The following is a 24,260-nucleotide window of genomic DNA, read 5'->3' on the forward strand; positions in this document are numbered from 1 at the left end:
TGATGTTGCATCAAATAATGTCATTTGCTGTAGGTTTAGACTTTATTTACTACTGTCTATCATCTCAGCACATGAAGCTGGGCATATTGGTGAGAGGGAAGCCATGGGATGCAGATCACTAGGAGCAAGGGATGAAGGTTGGAAAATATAAGGGAGAGCTATTGTGCGAGAGAGAGAAATTCACACCTGCTATCTATGTGACAACAGTAATTCCAGTATACAGCCCCAAACAGAGCTGAAGACAGGAAGAATGGAAAGTCTACAGCTAGCTGCGTAGAAGCCAACCCACTGAAAAGATACAAGCATTCCAGTTTTTTAGGAGCTCTACATGAGCCAGAAAAGAGAAGCTGTTTGGCCTGAAAAAAATCAGGGGGCTGGACTGTATGCAAGACAGGAAATGTCTACAGTTTAAAGGAAACCTAAACCTTGAAGGCTTTTCAAACTGCAAACCCAAAATAAAGGGTATTCTCAAGCCCACAGGTGAAAAAATCCTGGCCCCACTGAAGTCAGTGCGAAACTCAGAGGGGCAAGGATTTCAACTCAATGCATTTCCCTGTAGGACCTAAAAGGAGATGGGTTCACAGTACTCTTTAGATACACTGTGTTCCCTTGTCTGAAGGCTCTTCCGTGTCTTCTCCTCTATCAAAACAATCCTAACTGCTTTCATTTATCAAATAGACTTCTCGCTCCTATCCTCTCAACGACAGAGACTAGCAGGTCTTGCCTGCGTCTTCCTTTAAAGTCCTGGTGAGAGAAGGAAATCTGCCATTCAGGGAAATTATTGCTTCTATTGCAGCCAATCAGGTTTTACAGAGCCAAGACATTTCAGCATGTTTTTAATCAACACAAGTACTAACACTGGCACAGGAATGATTCACACCTACTGGTGAGCTAACAACCTCTCAAGTGGGGGAAGGGGGAGGAGCATGGGGAATGCTTGTGTGTGTTACCAGCAGTGCTGCTGTGGGAAAACGTGTGTGCGCACACACACAAATTAAAAATGCCCTAGGCACTTTTGCAACAGAAAGATTAAAAAAATGTCCACAAAACATTTGCGCACACGAGTAACAATAGCTGCATTGACTTCAAATGGGATTTTTTTTTTTTTTTTTACACAATGAATAAAGTTAAGCATATTCTTAAGTATTTGCAGGATTGGGCCCTAAATGTCTCTCTATAAAGGTTGTGAATTTTCATATATACACAGCACTGGGATTCTGGGGAATTTCGTTTCCTTTAAACCTAGCAAACAGCGCTTAGATCAGGGCAAAGCATGCTGTGATTTTACCAACTTCACCAAAGCTACAGTGGCTGCACATTTTCCAGGCTTTCCTAACCCACAGCTAACCAAGCTCCCAGAGTCCCTTCAGACCCCGCATCACACAATTAAAATATAAAGACTGCATGAAAAACAAACAGCACGAGGCATTCAAATAGGGGCATAAATAAATAGGTAAAACGCAAGGTCAATCAAACATCGACATAAATATCCTTCATCACTTTGACCTGGAATAAAACGCTGATGTCCATCAAAACACAGTGCCTGATTTTGCAGAGCTGCTGATGTCAATGGAAGATGAAGTCCTCAGCACCTCTAAGAATCAGACACTAAATGATGAAGAAACTCCATAAAAGAAACCTGCAAAGCATTTCTCTTTTCTCCAGACACCCTTCAAAAAAAGAGAAAACCACAAGCCCCAAACATTAAAATATGCCCTAAAGTTATTAGCTCAAAACTTACTAAAAACTTATCATGAAAAGGAGAGGGAGGGGGGAAAATCTAATTCTTCAATAATAACTTATGTTTCTGCACCAATTTAGGGTCTGTTCCTCCAAACACTTACCCACATGCTTAACTCTACGCCCATTGACTTTACAGGACTATTAATACGTGTAAAATTCAGCATGTGTGTAAATGGGCTGCAGACTTGGGGCCACAGTCAGAAGACTGGTTTGCCATTCCCAGTCAGAAAGATCAGCACTCGCAGGTATTCTGTGCAGGTTTTTGAGATCCTCAGGAATACTGTTTTCCTTTTAAACCATGTCCCTCAAGGTAAGTGTGGTATTCTGAAATGAACGATTCTTTGCTTGCTATCTCTAGAACCCACTGGGGGGTCCTAGAGATCTTTTAAAATTATTTTTTTAAAAATTAATTGCCAATCAGAGCAACATCCATGAGGTCGTCGTCTTCCTCCCCAATTAAAAAATCAGGACTTGGCCGGGATGGCCTGTCAGCTGATAGGATAGCACTGCTGGTCATGGACAGAGTCTGGTCAGAAGAAATAGGTGATTTAGACCAACTTTCTGGTTTAATGCTATGAGACTTCTTCTTGTCTCTGTCTTTGTCACGATCCCTATCTCTGTCACGGTCTTTGTCTTTCACTTTCTTCTTCTCTTTTTTGTGCTTCTTATGTTTTTCTGAACTATATTCCGGTAGTGGCCTAATGCCATCATCAGAGCTGGGACTGTTCTGATAGGATTTCTCTGCTATAGAGGAGCCAGACTCGCTCTCACTGTCTATATTTTGAGGAGTGTAGGCTGGTGACTTACTGTGGCTGGGTGAGCAGCGTTCATGCTTTGGAGTAGACCCACTGATCAGAGGGGATCCATAGCTTTTGGAAGAAGCCATCTGAGGCCTTAAGCTATCCCCACCTCCTTCCCCAGGCTTCTGCAAGGTTACTTTGGCTTTTATGCTAGGGGAACCACCATCGTGTTTGCTGATGATAATCTTGGCCACTCCAGTACTACCAATGTTTTTGGAATCCGAAGTCTTCTTGGAAGAGTCTATAGATCCTCCAGAAACAGACACTTTGGATTTGTCTTTGTCACTTTTCTCCCGCTTCCCCTGAAATTCGCCTCCAGACATGTTATGTTTGGAGGACAAAGAATGGCTTGAGGAATTGGAACTTGGCCCCATCTGTCCATCCATCGGGTCTTCACCTCCAGGCCCACTAGTAACAACCCCATGTTTAAGTTTGTCTATGACTGCAATCAAGGATGGCTTCTTGTTTCTGCTTGGAGATTTGCCCTTGGAGCTTCCATGCTGGTTCTGAGATGAAGACATGGAAGAACCACCAGATGAAAAGGAAGATGAAGATGCTGTAGAAGAGTTTGATGAAGGAGGTGGTTTCTGGGACATGGACCCGGAGGATCCCATTCCTGAAGAGGACTTCATATTTGACCCTGATCCAGTCCCAGACATATGTGAGCCCCCAGAACCTGAACTGATAGGCGATTTTGCTTTAGATGACGGAGGAGTACCTGGAACAGGTTTCATTGGAGAGGCAAGCTTGTCAGAACCCCCTGATGGTCTAGAATGTGAAGGAGAAATGTTTGGTTTACTCATGGAAGGGTTCATAAGTGATGAAGGCTTCCCTTGAGGCTTCATCTTGGTACCTCCAGAACTGCTGCTGAGGCCGTGTTTGGTAATAGGGGAGGATCCAGGCTTTCCCACAGACTGAGCTGAGCTTTTTGACTGACCTGAACCTGAGCCACCTTGGCTCAGGTAGAGGCTGCTACTCATCTTTGAGCCAGAAGACCCTTCTGATTTGCTGCTTTTTACTTTGCCTGAGGCAGAAGAGGAGGAGGAAGAGGAGGAGGAATGGCTGTGATGGCTTTTGCTGCTTGAGGAGACAGAGCCACTGCTTGTATACTGGCCGTGTGAAGGTTTGCCAACAGTCACTGTCCCTTTGGGGATCTGAATTGTGATTTTTGGAATAGGAGGAGTGGCTACACCAGGAGGAGTCTGAGATCTGCCTGAACTTCCAGGAGATTTTGACCCACCAGAGCTTGCTGGTGGGGTGAAAGGTCTGTTCGATGAACTATGAGAGGGAGATTTCCCTTCTGTGTCCGCTTTCTTCCGCTTTGGAAGCTTTTCTTTACTTTTACCATCACTGGACGGGGTCCGGCTGCGTTTTCCTGGCTTACCATCTAGCCCAGGACCCGATAAACTACTCCCCGAGCCATTGCCTTCTTTTACCCGTTTCTGAGACTTTTCCTTTCCCAAATCCCCTGTACTTAGTAAAGGGCTCTGGCTTCCACTATGATGCTCCATAATGTCAGAGGACCCCAGGGTTTTGCTCGCAGCTGCAATAATACTAAAGTCAACCATGTCTGCCTGATTGCTTCCTTTAAATTTATTTTCTCCCCCATCACCCCCCAACACTTGCACTCCCAAACTACTTAAAGCCTGGGATGCAAAGCCCTTGAAATCGTCAGCATCTCCACTCTGACTGCTCTCATCGAAGTACTCCTCCCCAAAGCCACTTTGACTCTGACTGTTCAGTAAGTCAGGATTGAAATCTACTCCGTCTGGGAAAAAATGGTTTGAAGAGTCACTGTTTGGGCTCACAGTAGCATCTGCTATAAGGTCGGCTGGGTCAGTGTACGGGTTCTCACTATTTGTCTGAAAGACATCTGGGTCAAATAGGGCACTTTGTGAATGGCCTGAACTAGAAGAGTCCCTTACAGGCGTTCCGATGGGTGGACAGTCTTCATTAGTGCTGGGGAGCTTGGCAGCTTCCTCTGCTATATCAGAAAGGATATCAGTAACATCAGCTCCAATGCTGTCTGAACTGGAAAGTCGAACCATCCTCTGAATACTGGGCTGAGAGTGAGGTATAGGCTGGGGGTACGTAGTAGGAGGAGTGCTGCACTGACTGGGCGCTGGAGTAATATGAGGGGTATCCAGAGTATCAGCGGTCATGTTGACATCAAAAATCGGGTTCTGGGAATCAACATCCATTGAAAACAGCTCTCTCTGAAAATCATCCTCAGTCTGATGCTTCGGCTTGTCTGCTGGTGTGCGAGATTTTTTTTTCTTTTGCTTGTTCCCCCCAGGGCCCATTTCCATTCTGGGGGAGCCAGAAGAAGAGTTCTGCCTTTCAAGAGGGCTGCTCCCATACAGAGTGGAGAAGTCCTGAGGAGGATTGTCTTTAAGGAGGTTCATGAGCATCGGGTGGTTCTTGGTGTTGCTTGCTGGTGAGGATACTGGTGGTGGCGTGTGATGGGGAGGGGTTGGACTTGAGCCTATGGTAGACCCCACATTCCCTGTGATCTGCAACAAACTAGTGAGAATAGGGTTCTGAGACACTTTGCTGAAGTCCTCCCCATGGCCCACCGAGTCATGCCTCTCTTTCATGCTCATGCTCATGTTAAACAGGGTAGTGATGGGCCCCCCCGGAAAAGTGTTTGTTGGTGTAGTGGTACCACTCATTGGGTTGTTGCCTGTGGTCATGCCGTACCCTGGGCTGCTGGCGGGGGGCAGGTTTTTCTTCACCATGTCTTCTACTGTCTCTGCAATAAGGGACAGGGCTGGTGTATCTGCCTGAATGGTTTCTGCCTTTCTTCGAATGGCTCTCATCGTCACAGGAATGGACATACACCTGCAAGACAGAAAGTGGGAAGGATTTAGTATGCAATTTGCACATTTATAGAAACTGTCAACTAAAGAGTTCTAAAAACATTACAGGATTCACAGCAGCTCTGAGAGTTAGGAATTATCCCCCTTTTGCAGGACAGTACACTAACGCAAATCACGAAGGGACTTGCCCCAGGTCACATGGCAAGACAGCAACTGAGCCAGGAATTGCCAGAATTTAGAATCTTTTGCTCCCTGCTGTAACCATTCATAGCTACTCTGTCATACTCCTCTAGCCATTGAACAACAGTGCCTCTCTACATTGCCTTCATCAATATTATCTGCTACATTTTTAATTACAATCAAAAACTTTAATAATTAGTAACTAAGTAATACTTAAGACAGGGATGATCTTGTAGCTAAAGAGATTGGGTGTTAGGAGGGATAGGTTCTGTTCCCAGCTCTGCCACAGGCTCCATGTATGACCCTGGGTAAGTTAACTTAATCTGTGCCTCAGTTTCCCCATCTATAAAATAGGAATAATCATACTGACCCGTAAGGTAGGAAACTCATCAATATTGATACGGAAGTCTGTAGGGTATCTGTATGTGCAGAGCATTATTAACACCTTGTAGTTTTCTAAATGCTTCCAGTGTTGCCTGGGGCTGAGTAATTTTGATAAAGGCCCTGTGTAAATGTAAAGCCTGGGGGCTGGCAGGGCTATCAAATGTTGGAACCATGCGTGAGTCACCCTCTAATTCAAAGAGAGGCAGAGACTTTGAAGGCAACTGCAAGCTCCTCAGAAAGCATGAAAACATGTACAACTAAGCCAGGCATCCAGAAAACAAATATTTAATAAGGTCGGCAGTTGCTGCTGCACAGTTAAGGTTGGGAACTGAGATTCCAATACAGCCTTGGTTTTGCCTCCCTTTCTCCTGAGCATCATTTGCCTGAAATCCACAGACAAAGGATGAATGGCTTCAAATCTGGTAGGTTTTGTCCAAGGCTGGCATAGAAAACTCTCAACAGAAATTGAAGTGCATTAGAAATGGAGTTCTGGAATGATGCCACCCAGACAGAGGTGTTCACCAGAATTCAGAAAAAAAGTCTTTTAATGATATTTTGTCTCTTTTGTAGATAAGAAATAGAAAGGATAATGGAAGCAGTATGTACCAGTAGACAGGGCATTAGACAGAGGCTCAGATGACTTGGCTTATATTCCTGTCTTTGCCACTTGCCTGCTCGGTGACCTTAGGCATATGACTTTAAACCTACGTGCCTCAGTTTCCCCATTTGTATAATGAGAATAATGCTACTTAAGTCATTTGTAAAGTGCTTTGAGATCTATGGATGAGAACTGCTACAAAAGATCTAGGCATTATTATTTATTTGTATTTTTGTAGCACTATTACTATTATACGTAGATTTGAGGAGGCTAGAAATCTATGTCGCATGCTTATAACTATGATTGTTAAGCAAGAGTTACTGATTTCTTAAATCAGTTTCATTAGACACCACAAATGTTCAGCTATTCAAGCACTCCCTTTGGCTGAACAAACTGTAGTGCCTTATAAATAACTACGGCAGATAGTCTGAGAGAGATGGCAGGTGATCTACAATGGGATCTTTCTGCAGAAAAATGGGGGGGGGGGGGAAATAGCTCAGTGGTTTGAGCATTGGCCTGCTAAACCCAGGGTTGTGAGTTCAATCCTTGAGGAGGCCACTTAGGGATCTGGTGCAAAAAATTGGTCCTGCTAGTGAAGGCAGGGGGCTGGACTCAATGACCTTTCAAGGTCCCTTCCAGTTCTAGGAGATTGGTATATCTCCATTTTTTTATTTTATTTTTTTTTAAACTGTAGAACCACTGTCGCCAGGGCCGGCTCTAGACCCCAGCGCGCCAAGCGCACACTTCGGGCGGCATTTTGCCGGGAGGGCGGCAGGCGGCTCCAGCGGACCTTCCGGAGTCATGCCTGCGGGAGGTCCGCTGGTCCCACGGCTCCGGTGGACCTCCCGCAGGCGTGGCTGCGGATGCTCCACCGGAGCCGCGGGACCAGCGGACCATCCGCAGGCACGTCTGCAAGAGGTCCCCCGGAGCCGCGGGACCGGCGTGCTTGGGGCGGCCAAATTCCTAGAGCCGCCCCTGACTGTTGCCTAGATAGTTCTGGGGATTTATAAAAGATGCTCTGAGTAGCATCTAATAGCAACACAGAGAAGGCCTGGTTTACCTCTGAACAACTTTGGCAATGAAGTCATCTGTACAGATGAGAGCATCAGAGAGCCCTTTATATAGTTTACAGTTCACATGTGTGGAGTCCTGCACATCCATGACCACTGAAACAGAGAGAAGGCATTTGGGAGACATTAAACTTCTAACTGCAGTGGCAAAAAAACAAACAACCCCCCCCCAACCCTATTTTCACCTAAAATCTATTTATAAACACATGCTTTTCACTGACCCCTACTCACCACACACCAGGGAGTCATTCACAGGATGCTGAAAGGATACACTGAAACAGGAATCGGAGAGGGGGCAAACTTCAAATTGCAGGATCCCAGGAGAATCTGAAAGACACAGGAGCTGGTAAATGCAGCATCTTCACAGCACAAGAGACGAAGACAGACATGAGCTCAAATACAGCCATTGAAAAGAAAGAAAAATAAAATGGTGAGGCAAAGCAGCCTGGGCTTCTAATTTCCTATTCCCCAAACCCACCGTCTGATTCTAACACGCTACAGAAAACAATCCAGGATCATCTCTAGTCACAGAATTTTATTTATGGCCGTCAATGTGTCACCCACCTTCTTTTAAAACAGTTCGCTTGACACAACTGCCAATCAGTGTGTTGTAGGCCACTTGGTGCCTGATCAAGTTGAGGATGAGAGGAACCCGGCCAGGGTGCTGGAAGGTGATTTTACTAATGAGAGTTCCTTGCAGGCTTCTTCCATCTGGAAGAGGAGCATCCTTGTTCAGGAAATAGCAGTGCTGCTGTCCTGGAAGAGCCTAGGAAACAATCTGTGCTTTACTCCAATGGTACTGGATACAAGGAAGTAAAGCCAGCTACCAAAGCAAGTGCAGCTCCAAAATCTGTGTCATGCTAAGTTACCTTTGTGGTTGGAATTGACAAACATTGGAGAGACACTTTCTAAGAATCAAACCCTTTTATAAACTGGATTTACAACCTGAACAAAAATACCAGTCTAGAAATACCACTGCCAAGAATGATAATATTACTTTGCACCTCTGTACTGCCCCATCAGAGGTTCTCAAAGCACTTTTATATACACAGTAAACTTCACTGTCCTTTTGTGAGGTGATTAAGTATTGATCCATTTTACAGTTGGGGAAATGGAGGCACAGAAGGTGAAATCTTGGCCTCACTGAATTCAGTGCAAGTTTTATATTGACTTCAGTGAGTCCAGGATTTCACAAATTGTTTAAGTGACTTACCCAAAGGTCACACAACGTAGTCAGTGGAACAGCCACATAGAGAACCCAAGAATGTTAACTCCCAGATCTCTGCCGTAACCACCATGGTGACATTCCACCTCTCATGATGCTTGGGTTTAATAATTACACAGTCAAAGTCAATTCCTACTCATTGTATATGCAAATACAAAAACATCTATAAACCCAAAAAAGCCCATTCAAATTATATTAAGAATCTAAGCTACCTATAGAAGCCAGATAATTCCATGCTAATGTGAGCATTCAGTCACTTGCTATGTACAGATATTGGCATGTTCAATGGAAACTGCATCTTTCAACACAGTAGCCAGCCCAGAAAGTACCTTCCTCTTCCCTCCACACATCGGCTACGAGTTTTCCAGCTCATGGCAGTCACTCAGAGAAGCAGTGGTTTAACAGTACAGATGATTTCAATATCTTGCCAAAATTATGATATGCCAGAGACTGGATTTATGGGTACTCTTATAGTTCTAATCTATGCAACTAACCCAATCAAAATAGCCAGTCTGTCCTTAGGAGGACCAGCTCATTAGCAAAGGCACACGTTTAAAAGAGGTCATTTATCAAATGTTGTTAGACCAAATTGCTGATCTTCTCTGGTCATCTTACATTCTCCACTCCCAAAACTTTTGTTTTGATCTGTGATTCTCAGTTAAATAGGAACATTAAGACAACACAACCCATGCAGACAAACTCATTGGTTGCACATGCATCGGTTTATTTACCAACAGTCTGACAAAATAGTACATAGCAGTTTTGGGTTACCTTTTGTAATGGAGGTAGATCAGTTGCAAAAAGAAAGTCTTGTAGTCCAGAGGATGACAAATCCACAGTTAAGACAGGACAATTAATCTACTGTGATTGTGTCTTTTCCAGCATTCTGGTTTGGATAACTTAGGTTGTGTCTACACACAAAAGCTGTACCTCTTTAAGTATAACTGCATCCACTCTAGGGGCTGTACTGGAATAACTATTGGTAAAAACATGCCCCTAATTGACAGTTATACTGGTACAAGAGAAGGCAGTAGTTGTATTTAATAGTTTCCAGTCCAGGGTTTCTAACTCTTTTCAAAAGTCCTCAACCTGCCTCTTGCGTGTGCTTAGTTCCCCAGTTCTAGTGACATACTTACTGCATAGAAGCGCATGTTGTGGTTTAAAGGTACAGAGTCAGTCTCCTTGGATAACTCAAACTGTGTGATCAGCTCATACAGGGGGACAAACGTTGGCGGGGTGTCAAACAATGGGATTCCTGAGGAAACACAGCAGAGCATAATGACCACATCATACAGCTAAAAGGAGCTGCACAATGATACGGACCTATTCAATCCTCAAAAGTACATATAAAAGAGTATAAGAACTTGGGTTCAACTCACTTAGTGTGCTTACAACAATCTACTAGTAAAAGCTAGTGTATACTTGTCCGATAGAGTTACAACCCACCTGTGCAGCTCTGCAGTTTCTGAATGAAAGCCCGGGATACTGGAATAGGTCGTGGGAACTTCAAGAAGAAGCAAGCTGGCAAGTCAACACTGTTGGCACTGGTGACTGATGAGAAGGATGGAGTCCTAAAGCATTGAAGTTACTTGTTTTTTTTATTACATGAATATTTATATTGGTATATTATGCTGCCCCCACCCCCCAAATAGTGCCTGAGCACCGTACAAACATTAATGAATATCCTCACAATACACATGTAAGGTAGAAAAGTATTATGGTGTATGCACAGAAAATTTTTAAAGTGTGTCTATATTTTAAGTGTAAGATACACATTTTATCCTCTGCCCAAACATAAGTATCTTGTCTGTTACTTCTGAAAGATTACAACACTTGATTAACACCTGAAAAATAGGCTTCATTCATGTCTCAAGTACAAGGTATTTCACAGATCGGGGCCACATCAAACCCCATGACTGATGATACAACATTGTGTTATTGACATGGCTTAGAAAGAGGACTCAAAACAGGGCCACACCGGTAGCATCTGAATGAGGTCACTGTGAGAGGCCCCAGCAGAAATGCCCTTTCCTTACCCTTTGTTGTCAACAGGATGCGATCCCATAATTAATGGTGCAATTGGGAGTTTGTACATAGCCAAGGTTCCTTCGATTGTTATCGATGCGTTCATGCCCAAAGACCGAGGGACTGGAAGAGGAGGCAAGAGAAAGGAGACCGTATCAAGAACCGCTAGAAAAACCATTGATGTGCTTTAGGAGTTAAAGATACTGCTCACATGTAGATGTGTTATTTGTCTATGTAGCATCTCTTTCAAAGTTTGATATAGTCTAGTTTGAATGTGCAGCCCTTTATTTATGCTATTTGAAGTTCTATTTCTCTTTTCTGGGGTGCGCCTATTACCTGTCAGCAATAGATTTCAAGTGAATTTACAACCTTGCAGTACATTTCTATGTGCAAAATTATTTATGATTTTGGAGCTGTTCAGTCCCAGTGTCTTATTTTTCCAAGTTGTCTCGCTCTTGCTAGATAGGAAGCTTGGTGTTATTGTATAAAATACTAACAAAAAGCAAACCTCTATGTACAGATGTGAAAGTTTATTATAGTCCTACAAAAAGCCACCCCCATAATCACAGCTGAAACCAGGGAAAAGAATTTTTTTTAAAAATTAATCAATATAAAATAAACCTAGAGTTAGCCATCCTGGATGAAATTCACCTCAGTGCAGGGGGGGCAGCCTATTTTGAGGGCTTAAGTAAGACTTCAGTGATGCACTGGCTTTGTGCAGGCCTGCACAGAAGTGGATTTCACCTCCAGAGGGCAACTGTAACCAGAAAATGGGAGAAGCGTCCCAGGGTTTGCACGTGCTTCTCAAACCTCCGTCAGTCACTCTGCTCTTGATTCTCTCATATTGGAGAGCGGTGGTTGCAGACAGCCAAATGGCCATGACTCCCTGATCCTGGCTGTTCAGCCCCAGTGGAAGCTGGAGTAGCAGGGGACCTAGTCTAACTTCTGCCACTGGTGTAAGGTCCTGAATGGATCACTGACTTTATGTTAGTGGATGACCAAGAACACTGGAGCTCTGCTTTACTATGCTCCTCTCGCCCGTGGAACACGTCTGACACGACCTCTCCTTTCTGTTATGGCAGGGACGAGGGGGCTGGCTGGCATAGAAAACAGAAGGGCCACCTCTGCCAGCTTTCTGCTGGTGGAGACTTCCCCTATGCAATGGGAATTCTCCATCACCCAGCTCCAGACATGAGGACCATTTTGTGCTGCTTATGAAGGAGAACCCAGCCATCAATCTTCAGAATTCTACACTTTCCTCAAAAATCTAAACTCTACCACCAGTAAGTCAGTCACTCAGGCTATAACGAAGCTGCCTTCTTCTACGATATTCTTGCCTCGGACTTCATAGAAAAGTTTAAACAAAACCAGGAACAAGCTTTAGACAGACTGAAAATCTTGTGTGCCTAAAGTACAATCAGTGGCCATAAGCAGCCTTTTAGGTGACCTACCATTGTTCTCATGCAAAATAATGGGGGCTCCAGTGCCTTCTTCAAATAAATCATAGGGTGAAACGTAATACTTGAGATTCATCAGATGACCTGTGGGAAACAGGCTTGTTAATGAGGGCCTTGATGGATGAGTTACTCCGATCCTTCATAAGTCACTAGCAACCAGACCACACTCACTTTGTGATACTGCACAGCACATGAAGTGCAAAGCTGTTCAAACAGTCACTCTTTTTAACATAGGCCAATATGTCTGACAAAGAGAAACTGTGCATTGTAAATCCAGTATAGGGAATGATTTTGTCAAAGTAAAACTACCCTGCTGGATCATGAGGTACTTAGAAATATGTAGATGACCACCACTCTTACACTGGCAACTCTTATCCACTATTACCATCTGCTAATATGAAGCTCGGGTACCATCCATAAAGGTTTTAGTTAAAATCAGACAATTAAGAAGGGTCTGTTCAATCCCCCATTCTCTCTTTTGGTTACACAAAAGACACAGATACCTCCACTTCTTGGGGTGAGATACCCAACACTGCCATGAAGAATCTTGTCGAGGAGACTTGCGTTGGTGGCTTGCCTACAACAGAGAGAATCGTAGATTTATAATGTGCTGGAGCATAGTTCAAATCCCAAATGTCTAAGCACTGGCGGCTGCTTTAAGATCCTTCAATACACAGTTCACAGCCAGATAAAAGTAAGTATCTTAAGCTCCACACTGTAATTGGAAAATGTCTCAAAGTATTGGCGAAAGGAGTCATCAGTTTTCCCACTAGCTAAGTGGGTTTTAGTCCACTAAATCTACAACAGTAAAAGCTAATGTAAGTGGTTCCCAACTTGTTTTGTTGGAACAACCCCTGTGATAGATTGGCAGGTGGCTGATCAACCCCATCCCAGTATCTCCTCCTGCTATATGCTAGAAAAGTTGCTGTATCTATTTTTTTAGTCAGTCCCTCATTTATGCTGTCTCTGCTCTTTTTCTATCTCTACTCGCTCTTTTTCATCCTCAGCCTGTTTTTTCCTCACTTCTATTTCAACTGCTCATTCTGCAGTTAAACACAGACTTTAGAAAAGCCTTAAAGATTATCAGTTTCTGTAACACTTTGTATCAACCTCCAGTTGCATAGGGTTGCTTTAATGTCAGCATCAGTTTTTAAAAAGTCAGAAAGTATGGGCCCCATCATGGCATCAATTCATGCCCAGGTATGGAGAAAATCAAAGGTGTATAAATGTTCTTACCAGTACATCACTGCCATCTTTGAGAGATCCAGCTCCAAAGACTGAAGAGCCAAGTACATTTTAGTTTTAAGTTTGCTTGAAAAAAAGCAGCATGGAAAAAAAAAAAAGAATTCAAGAAACTGTACAGAACCTGAAGTTAACTCAGAACTTCAGATTAAATTCTTAACTAATAGTATGACCCTAATCATGGTATTAAATTACTAACAAGAGTCATTTTTTCCTATTATGGTTTCAATATAAACTGATAAAAAGACATATACACAGTGAATGATACAATGTCTCACATTTTAGATTGTATATTATGTTTTCTCTTCTGAATTTGTATAGAGCAAATTATGTACATATGTATTCCTAATTTGGTATCTGTGTACTTCATGATTATAATAAAAGATAAAATTAAGGGATTTATATGTACATCTATGTTTTTTAAATAAAAAATGCACAAAACCACAGAGGAGAAAATGAAAAGAATAAAAAAATTTATGCTTCATAGTATTTTACAACTAAATTCATTTCAATCTCTGTCTAGAAATCAACCCTGGCTGCCTAGATGGCAGCAAGTTTCTAAGATCATGCAATCAAGTGTGTGTGCAGCTGACACAGTATTTGCTAAAGACTCAACACTGCACGGTACTAAGTATCTTCCCGGAGATGCTCAGCAGCCTCTACGCTCATTGAAGTCAATGGGAGCTGTGGGATGCTTAGCAGTTTTGAAATCAATATAAAGAGTCTATATTTAGGCTTCTTTTTTAAATCTTGCCCACTATGAATAGATTTTTTTTTTTTAATGCCAGTGAAAATGGGTATTGGATTGAAATATTCCCTTGCATTGTTGAGCGTCCCTAAAATAACACCACTGCGTTAGTTAGCAGTGAAATCAGAGAACGAACCTGAAACTGACCAGTTCATTACCTCACCTGTTATGAAGTAAAATGTAAACACACTGCATAAATACAGAAGTGACATTTTAAAATTTCTTTTAGTATTTTAGTATAAACTTAGGCCCTGATCCTGCAAACATGTATGCACCTGAATAACCCAATGTAAGCCCTTTGGGGCAGGGACTGTCTTTTTGTTCACTGCTTTTTCAATGCCTAGAACGATGGGATCCGGTCCACAACCGGGACTCCTAGGCATGATGGTAATTCAAATAAATACATGGAGGATCAGGGCATTGGTAAGGAAATTTGTTAATATAGTTTATCTTGACAGTGACCTTTAAATGCAGTGCTTTTTTGTGTATAAAGACAGATGGTTATCAAGATAAAAAACAGTTTTTCCAAGGTCTCTTAGTGTAAGAAAATTGACAAATGGATTCCCAAGCAAATGACCTGACGTGTTAGAGATTTGTAACTTGGGCTCCAATATTATAAACACTTATACATAGTCTTAACTTTAAGCACACAAGCAGGCCGACGGAAGCCAACAGGACTAGTCATCTGTGTAAAATTACCATGGGTTAAGTGCTTGCAGAATTGGGGCCTAGACAGGTTATATAAGGGGCGGAAGGAGGAGAATACACTACATCCTGTATACACTTACTTGTCTCCAGGAAGTTTATAAAGGTTCACAAGCCCCTTTAGATGCTTAGAGAATTCATCAAAGTTTTTCTCTCTAGGAGGGAAAAAAAAAATGTCATTGTTAAGCCATTTGGATAAATCCTTCATAGATCGATTTATTTTTAAGAATTATTACCTTTATAATAAAATTCTTAAATCACTCAGAAATTTACTTTTACAACATAAAAACTGTGAAAATGTGTTTCTTTCTGTCTAATATTGTCTAATATTGGCAATCGATTTACTTTTAGCTTTTTGTTTTTTAAATTTATCTGCAAAACACCCTGGTCAAGAGAGAATTGTGTGGCCTCATAGAGAGGCTTCAAAGGTACCATGCATGATGAAGAGTCAGGAAGCCCTAGCCAAATGAAGCCAGAAAACCTCTCATGGAAGTGCAGAGACTTTGTGAAGAAGGAACCGTTACCAACTACTGTATAATTCCAACCATAAAATAATACTGCTGATCATTGCATCCTGAAAAAAATTATTTTCCCTGATATTGACTAACTGTTTTTGCTCACCTCAGCTGTTGCACCAGTTCTGGACAGCTCTGAAATGGAAAGAACATACATTACCATTCATTTCAAATTAATCTGTGACTTTTGAACATTTCTATGACTATAAAATACAGGGACAGAATGAGGTTTCTGACCATTATCTTCTGGTGAGAAACAGTTTTACACTCACTGCTCTACACCAGTATGGTTCTGATGCCCTGTTTGTCAACCACTTGCAGCACAGATTCAATTAATATTATCTCCTGTTAAACAACTATACCGGTTTTCAAACTTGGGGGCTTTAAGTTGGACACCTAAATCTATATGTGGGCATCTACTAGAAGTGCCATGGTTTTCAGAGGTGCAATTAAATCAATGGGAATTGCAGATGCCACCACCTCTGAAAAATCAGGCCACTGATTTAAGATGCCTAACTTTAGGCCTCCAAGTTGAAACATTTTGACCCAAGTTTCCATCTACAGAACTGTAAGTTTTATCAACGATAAAGAAATCTACTGAAGGAAACAGATAAAAAGCTGCAGATAACTGTAATTCTGCTTTGTCGGTTGATTATACTCTGACTCAAAGAAAAATATGGACCATTATCTAAGTGGTTCTTATTCACATGCACAGAACTGAACTAATCACCAAATTTAGGAGTGAGAAGGAATCTCCCCATGGAGGTTTTCACCTTCACTTGAGCCATGAGTAGAGATTTTTTATGAGAACTAGATGGACATATTTTACACAATTGATTCCCTGTGTTTGTGTAGAGGGTAGGCAAACCAACCCTGCTTGCCTTTGCCATTACTCATCTCCTCTTTCTAGGTTATACGTACCACAGGATTTTCTCCATGGTGCGCCACCTTCACATCACACAGCAGCCCTGTAGGATCTAACTGGACTTCCACATAGAACATGTCTGAAGTGATGTAACATTCAGTGCCATTTGCACTAAGGTGAGATCCAAGGCTTACATACAAAACAAAACAAAAATTGCTATGAGATGCACACAAAAAACAATCAAACCAGCAGTGAGATTATGATGATTCTGTACAGATACACGGGAAATGCCTCTGCCACAAAAGAAGACTTACCCATTTTGTCTAGCTATAGACTCCAAGCGATCGGTCATGGCAGGCAGAGATGATACTAAACAGGAAAGACAAGGGAAGTTTAGACTGCATGACTTTTAATTTCTCCATAGGAGTGTATTCCTTTGGCACTAAGTGCAGTCTCAACTCCCCTTCCTCACACACACACACAAGCCAACATTATGCATTTGTACGGTTTCACATCTGGGTGCATGCACACATGAATTACCGACATGCAAAATATAGCAGGAGCAATTTTTAAGAAGAAAATAAATACTGCCCACCATCGCAGTCACAACTGCAAAGAAATGAACTGATACTCTACCACGTTCCCATACATAACCACTTTTGGGGTGAGGCCAGGCAAATGGTTTAGTTGGCAACCTAAACTATGACATTCTACTGTGGTATAAGTGGTAAATATGTGCGTGTGAGAGTGCGTGCGCACATATGTAAATGCACATACCATAAACACAAAATGAAACAGCTGCTATTTCTGTTTATTTTTACAATTTAATATTTCAAGCATGTTTCATTCTGAACACCATGGAAAGTGTAAGTACATTTTTTGTTGTTACATTTCCAAGGAGTTTACCAACCTTTTAATGCTTTCTGCAAAGTCTCCAAACAGCTCACCAGATGTTGATGGCCCCCAGAGTTCATCGCAACCCGTTTTTCCTGAGTGAAAAGGGAGGGAAAAAACACCATTTGTATGCAATGTTCATCAAGCTCGAGTCCATAACTATTATTCAGGGCCAAATGTTGTTTATTAAGACAATTTAAAGTTAATTAAATCCTATCCCACAATTACTCTTCCATTTAGCTTCTTAAAATGAGAACAGGAGCAAGGTAACTTAAAGATATCCACTGCATGCACACACTTTTTTCTTCTTAAGCAGCCGATTGAATTGGAAGAATAAACTCGAATAGCTTTTTATATATACATAATCCTAAACAAACTAAGAATAATAAAGGAAGAAATGGGGGGAAATTGCCAGGGACGCAAATTTCACACACCACAGAACAATATTTGCAGAAAACTTTGCGTTATCTTTCCCTTCCCCGTTGCTGCCATTTCAACAAACACACCAGCCAGGCAGTAGTGCTAAAACTGAAAGCAACATGCCTAACATCAGGAACACTTCTACAATAACTTAGTGCAGCTCTTCACAAATTAACTGTACTTCTGCCACAAAAGGAGAATGAATGAGACCGTGCTGCACAACTGCACTAACAGCTAGTTGCCAAAGGGGACTGGTACCTTAGTTCTGAGTAGAGACTACAGTCCAGTGGTTAAGGGCAGCAGGATCATGGGTTCTATTCCTGACTCTGCCAATGCTCCATTATGTGCCCTTGGGTAAGCTACTTCATCTCTTTGTGCCTGTTTCCCCTTAGTCTGTCTTGTCTATTTCAATTATAAACTTTTTCAGGCAGGAACTATTTCTCCCTGTTTGCATTAGCACAATGGGAACCCTGATCTTGGATACGCCCTCTAGGTGCAACTGGTAAAACCCTACCTTCTATGAGCGGTTGTAAGGATTAAGATTTTGCAAAACACCTTGAGACACCTGGCTGAGGAGTGCTAAAGAACTATCACTACTAATCCAGACTACATAACTACACCATTCTCCCGGGAACCAATCTCATCCAGACTCCTCCAATTCTCACCATGACTTGACGGACAAGCTTCACCGTTTCAGTCCAAGGTCTGTTTTGGTTAAACTTTGCATGAAGTCTTTCCAAGAGAGAACTCATCTTATTCAGCTTCTCCGTTTCTACAGGACAAATCATATGGGACAACTCAGTCAGGGGGTCTGCTGCTGTTTAATCTCAGTGCTGACAACAATATTCAAACTTTTACAAATAAAAACTCCTGTGAGTTCTAAATAAAAGATGTGTCCTTCGCCTTTAACAGCAACATAAAACAATTCTGAGAAATTTTACTTCTTGCCACTTTACTCTTCTCTCTCTCACACAGACAGTTAAATAATGCAAAGACTGTACCAAAGGTCATCAAACCCAGGAAACGATAAGACTTCAAAGACTTCTTGGGGAAATCAGTAGGACTACATATGTGAGTAAGATGTGAGCGTGGGATTTGGTCCATCTTGTTTAGTCTTGGTATTGCATTATAATTGATTGGATACCCTTTGCAGGCACAAGAGGCTAGTTTAAAGACCTGCTGAAACCTCAAGGAAAACAGAAGGTAAGAAGTACAGAAGATCTTTAAAGAGGGAAGGTTCTACTTTTAATCTCCTGTCTCTTATTGCACTGTATACACTCATAGCTCCTTTCCAACTCTTTGTTCTATTAACCTCATTCTATGGCAAAGATCCTCCCCACAGACCACCTTCTTTCCCAATCACCCACTACAATCAACCATTTGTATTCAGTGAATCACCAGGAAGGAACCCCCAGACCAGTTTGAGATCCACTGAACTCACATTCATGTATTAAATTCTTTTCTTTTTTAAAAAGACCTTTGCAGTACTGAATGGAAGTCAACATACCACACTATAAAGACTCCAACTGGAGCCCATTTACAGTGAAGGACCTGAGGCATCGACAGTTGGAATGCGATACAGGGAGGGACTCATGCCCCTGCCCAACTGCCAGCGCCTCAGAGGGCTCAAAATTCTATGATTTAGAGGTATTCTAACCTGCCTAGTGGGATGGAGCCAATACCTCAGGGTTGGTATCCAGTGGGCACGGTATCATTAGGTTGCAGAAATGTCCTAGAACAGGGACTGCAATTTGCACACTGCAAGGGAGTGACACAACTCGGGATTTCACAGTAAATGAGGTTTCAAGGGACACCATCACTTGAAATCTAGTCATTTTTGAAAAATGAGTGTCATGTCTCAGTCTCCTCCCTAGCACCGTGACCCTAACTCATATCCCACCCTGGTGCGAAGGGGCAGTCATGGAGGGGCACTGCACAGGATTGCAGGGGCACCCAGGTTTGGCCCAGTCACACCTCAATTGTGACAGGAGCCGCTGCTGTGGGGTGAGTGCAGGGCAGGCTCACTTACGAACTCCCCCGCCCTCCTCTCTGCACCAGGCCAGGAGAAATGAATGTTTGCCTATTTTTACATCCGTGGTTTCATTATTTCTGTGGATGCAACTGAACCCATGCTAACGCCACACCGGCTTTCATTAGAAAATAAACCAGTTCTTCTACAGACTCTTTGAAATGTACAGCAATCACAGTTTATTTTGGCAACCTCATCTGAGTTGCCAGATCCAAGGAAAACACAGGATTATAAAACACTTTGATGATGTAAATTACTGCTCATGTAAACACACATATCTAGGGACTTTTCAAAATTCAGGTTGGTGATGGAACAGATCAGAGATCTACACTGTGGAGAACACCTCCCGGGCAGGGGAAGCACAGCAATGCTATTAGGGGAATGTGAGGATCTGACTGTGCGGTGCTGAAGAGTCCGAGCCAAGAGGGGCCCAGTCCGATAAGGGAAGCGGAAGTGGGGGTGTTTGGACAGTCTCAGCTGTTAGGACCAGGTTCCCTGATCATCACTCCCTGACTGCCACCCATGCCCACTGGCCGTTACCATGCTCTGCTGGGGAAGCCAGAAGGGACTATGCAAGCAGGACGCTGTAGGCTGTCCCCCCTACTTTTGATACCACTGCAGCACAGGGCCTCTTTCTCCTCCAGCCCTTCAGTGCAGCCCCAGGGAACCAAGTCCCAGCTGCTTCCCCTGTTGGACAGAGCCCGAGTAGAAGAAGCAGACAGAGCTCAGTGCCCCAGGGCCACTCTAAAGGGCCAAAGTCAGGAGGGGGCCACTACTCATAGGGTGCAGCATTCTGCTGCCTTCCTGATTCAAGAAGGGCTCCATTTGCTTTCCTGCACAGGGAAGAGTGTAATAGGCAGGGAGCCAGGTCCCATCAGCCAAGACAACCCCAACCCCTATAAGGAGTGGAAACTGCCACATGGGACACACCCACTCTGCTCCCCATAGACAGCAGGCATCTATTGTGGGTACTGGACACCCATCCTGTGGGTACCTGGCATCCCACACAAGGGAGTGTGTGCATAAGACATGAATCACCAAAGGAGGGCTCAGCAAAAAAAAAAAAAAAAAAAGTTTGGGAACTTCTGCACTAAATTGTATCATTCACTGACAGTGTAATAGCAACTGAAGGGGCATGTTTGATGAAGATAAAGGTGTCTGCAATCTGATCTATTTTATGCTAGACCCATCCACCAAAGATTACAAACTCCACTATATAATGCTGTATCTCGACCAAAGGGCAAGCTATTTTGATCAACATAAAGCTTTGCACAGTAGGACCTGTAACCTTTCATAGGTCATATTGGATCATGCTGGATAGACTAGGCTCAGGTGCGCGTACGCTCTGTATACCAGGAGACCATGCAGACCAAGATGAAACATCCCACACTAGCCAGCTGCGTTGTCCTCAGGCTGCTCCCACGAAGATACAGCAGCCTTTGCCAGGAACCCTTAAGCGCCAGCAGCCTTCACATCCCCCTGGGGCGACAGGCAGCGAAGAACTCCAGTGGGCATGGGCTGCGTTGCTGTTACGGCTGTGGGTGGCCGTGGGACCCCATAGTTCGGTCCCCTCCCATGCAGGGTAGCAGAGCAACATGATAACGGAGGCAACGTGCGAGCAGGGGAGGAAATAACTCCCCATTAGCTCAGCAAAGAGCAGGAGCAGGGATCAACCTCCACCCCCTGGAGCTGACTGGGGGGGGGCATCGGGGGGAGCTGAACGCGGGGTGGGGGCAGCAGAATCTCAGAGGGAAGTTGGGGAGCAGATCTCCCCATTCCCTGGAGCCGGGGCTCCCCCTACAGCGCCCGGGGCTCCCCCCCACGAGCCCCGCCCCTCCAACGGCCACGCCCCCCCCGACCCCAGACTCACCCTCGGCGCCCCCCTGTGCCGCCTTCATCCCGCGGGCCGGTGCGGGCCTGGGAGGGGGGAGGGAGAAGGGGAGGGCCCCGGGGCAGGCCGCAGGCGCCGGCCTGGCGTAGAGCAGGTACCCGCGGCCAGGCCCCTCCCGCTCGGGCCTCAGTCCGCGGCGGCCGCCGCCAGCCCAACGGCCATGGCTACGCTCCAAACCGCGCGACACTTCCGGCTTCTCGCAGCCACCGAGACGTCTCGCGAGAGCAGAACGGCTCGACCCGGTGGGGGGGGTGACCTCGCGAGACTTGAAGCGGTCACTCTTCCCTCCGGCCCTCCCCTTCCTCTGGCCTTATTGAGAGTCCACGGGCACGAGGCACGTGTGTGCCCATGCGCTGCCCAGGAGAGTTGCAGGGTAGGGAGCTGCTTCTGCAAAAGGGGGGGGGGATTTTGCGTCTGCAGGTGGAAAAAAAAAAGCAACTGAAGCCAAAATGTTACAAAAATATTTAATTGCAGGGAAAAAAACTAAAAAGTTTTAAACTGCAAAGTTACATTCCATCCCCCCCTTTGTAAAATAGCTGGATCAGCAAATCCTGGTTATTGCTGTGCAAAGGGTAGCACACATCGCAAAACCTACCATCCCAACAGCTAAGAGACTTAATATAAGTCATGCACAAGCAGGGCAAGTTATTTTAGAGTAGGTGGGATTTTTTTCTTGAACAGAATTAATGTTGCTGTAACTTCAGCTTCATAATTCAGTGTTTCAGATGTCACTTTACCATTGTGAAAACAAGATACTCCATCAATATGAGGCACAAAGTTTCTTGTCTAAAATGGGACTGTTAACAGCATGTATTTTATTCATTCATAAAATAAGTTTAACATCACCAGTGATGTGCAGGGGTTATGAAGGAAGCTGCAAAAGCAACCCCCACTGACCAAAGTCAGACCCCATAAAACATACAGTAATCCAACCTGAACCTAGTATTAGGTTATAAAATGGGGCAAGAAAAGGCTTGAGGGATTAGTGGTTTTAGGGTGACCAGACAGCAAATATGAAAAATCAGGGTGGGGGGTTATAGGAACCTCTATAAGAAAAAGACCCCAAAATTGGGACTGTCCCTGTAAAATCAGGACATTTGGTCACCCTATAGCCATGTAGGTCCCAAGAGGGATGAGATAATATCTTTTATTGGACCAATTTATGCTGGTGAAAGAGACAAGATTAATACTTCACCCCCCACCCCCAACACTTTTCAAGATCCCTGTAATACATGCCTATTACACTGAATTATGTATTTCATCCAGTGCACTAAATGCTCCAGTAACAACTATGTGGGTGAAATGAGAAATGCTCTCAAATGAGTTCACTCAGAAAAATGATGAGAGAAGAACATTATATCAGCTGTAAGTAAATACATTTCACAAAATGATCACTCCCTGTCCAACCTCTTAGTCCTCATCCTCAAAGGAAACCTGCACAACACCTCCAAAATGCAAGCCTGGGTAGTGGGTCACTTCACCTTCAATTGTTTCTTACAACATGTGTTAACTCCTTATATCTATTTGTCCTACCTTGTATTTTGCTAGGACACTCTTGAGTATGTACCCCAGACCTAAAGAAGAGTTGGGTATATTCAAAACCTTGTCTTTCATCAACAGAAGCTGGTCCAGTAAAAGATATTACCTCACCCACTGTGTATCTAATGTGCAATTTATCTGATCCATAACTTCCAACTACAGGAACTGGTAGACAAAAGTTTAGGCCTGACATGAATGGTTACAGTTCTAAACACATCTAAACTGAGCTTTTAAACTTATTAAGGTTTTACACCTTTCTCCCCAAAGAAGGTTTTTAAGAGGCTATTTTAAGCACCTTTATAATTAAAAAAATTCACATAAAATAACACAAGTCTTCAAAATATATTAAGTATTTTTACATTCTTTTTATCCAGTGGCTATTTTTGCTCCCTTTCCTTGAGTCAAGTCTTCTGTAGCTGAACATTGCTTGGCTTTTGCAACAGATGGCTTTCATCAGAAGGCCTCAAAGCACTTTACGGGCATGAAAGCTCACAACACCCAAGAATGAGGGGTCACTAGCCCCCTAAAGGGGAAGCAATACAAGAGTATGTGGAAGAAAAAAATCCCAAGCACATGTCATTCTTCTTGGAGCAGGATACAATCCTTCAAGTGTCTAGTTTTCCATAGGTAGTTACACTCCCCATCAGGCCCAAATGCATAGTTCTAGCTCCTTGTAGAGTAAACAAAAAGATGCCCTTTTGTAGAATCCAAGGAGTATACCTGCTTCACTCCTACAGTATAGCAAACAGATCTCTCCTTATGAGAGTTTACCTAAGCAGTTGATTTTAACCAGCTCAACAGAAGCACCCCCCCTGAAGAAATCCAGCCCACTTTCATACCTTCCCTCTTTATGGCACTGACTTCCTGTTAATAAGCCACAGCTGAAGACCCTCTTCTCCAAGAGTGGCAGCTCAGGCAATCTTTATGAATGGGGTAGGATTCTCTCTTTCCCCAAGGAAGACATTTATCCCCGTTCAATGGCCTATTGTGCAGGTTACATATGACTTATCACATACCCATGTGAGGTAGTGAATACAAATAAATTAATATTTAACAAAAAAGTAATGGAAAATTACCTGATAAAACTAGCAGATTTGCTAATGCAATATAA

General features: G+C 43.4%; 1 protein-coding gene across 2 annotated transcripts; it reads right to left on the reverse strand.

Moving 5' to 3' along the window:
• Positions 1-23,915, reverse strand: MED1 (mediator complex subunit 1). Of its 2 annotated transcripts, none has more exons than XM_039516249.1 (18): positions 23,509-23,915; positions 21,590-22,024; positions 18,356-18,462; positions 17,287-17,365; positions 16,691-16,745; positions 16,433-16,565; positions 15,618-15,646; positions 15,080-15,151; positions 13,538-13,624; positions 12,805-12,878; positions 12,296-12,385; positions 10,856-10,967; positions 10,266-10,390; positions 9,956-10,074; positions 8,159-8,360; positions 7,826-7,921; positions 7,585-7,690; positions 1-5,384 (listed from the first exon to the last, which is right to left on the reverse strand). In XM_039516249.1, the coding sequence occupies exons 2-18, from the start codon at positions 21,615-21,617 to the stop codon at positions 2,150-2,152; spliced, it is 4,749 nt and encodes a 1,582-aa protein (XP_039372183.1). In that variant the 5' UTR covers positions 21,618-22,024; positions 23,509-23,915; the 3' UTR covers positions 1-2,149. The 2 variants fall into 2 exon arrangements, with proteins under 2 accessions (XP_039372183.1, XP_039372184.1); XM_039516250.1 differs by having other exon boundaries at positions 13,538-13,612; positions 23,509-23,914.
• Positions 23,916-24,260: the final 345 nt, after the last annotated feature.

Source organism: Mauremys reevesii, linkage group 27 (assembly GCF_016161935.1).
Source record: "Mauremys reevesii isolate NIE-2019 linkage group 27, ASM1616193v1, whole genome shotgun sequence".
Lineage (NCBI taxonomy): Eukaryota > Metazoa > Chordata > Testudines > Geoemydidae > Mauremys > Mauremys reevesii.

Coding starts and splice junctions, on each gene's coding strand:
- MED1 (XM_039516249.1), bottom strand. CDS start 21,617: ATGAAGGCGGCACAGGGGGGCGCCGAGG. Junction 15,152..15,617: donor GAACTGGTGCAACAGCTGAG/GTGAGCAAAAAC, acceptor TTTCCCTCCTAG/AGAGAAAAACTTTGATGAAT. Junction 10,968..12,295: donor TATTTTGCATGAGAACAATG/GTAGGTCACCTA, acceptor CTCCTCTTCCAG/TCCCTCGGTCTTTGGGCATG.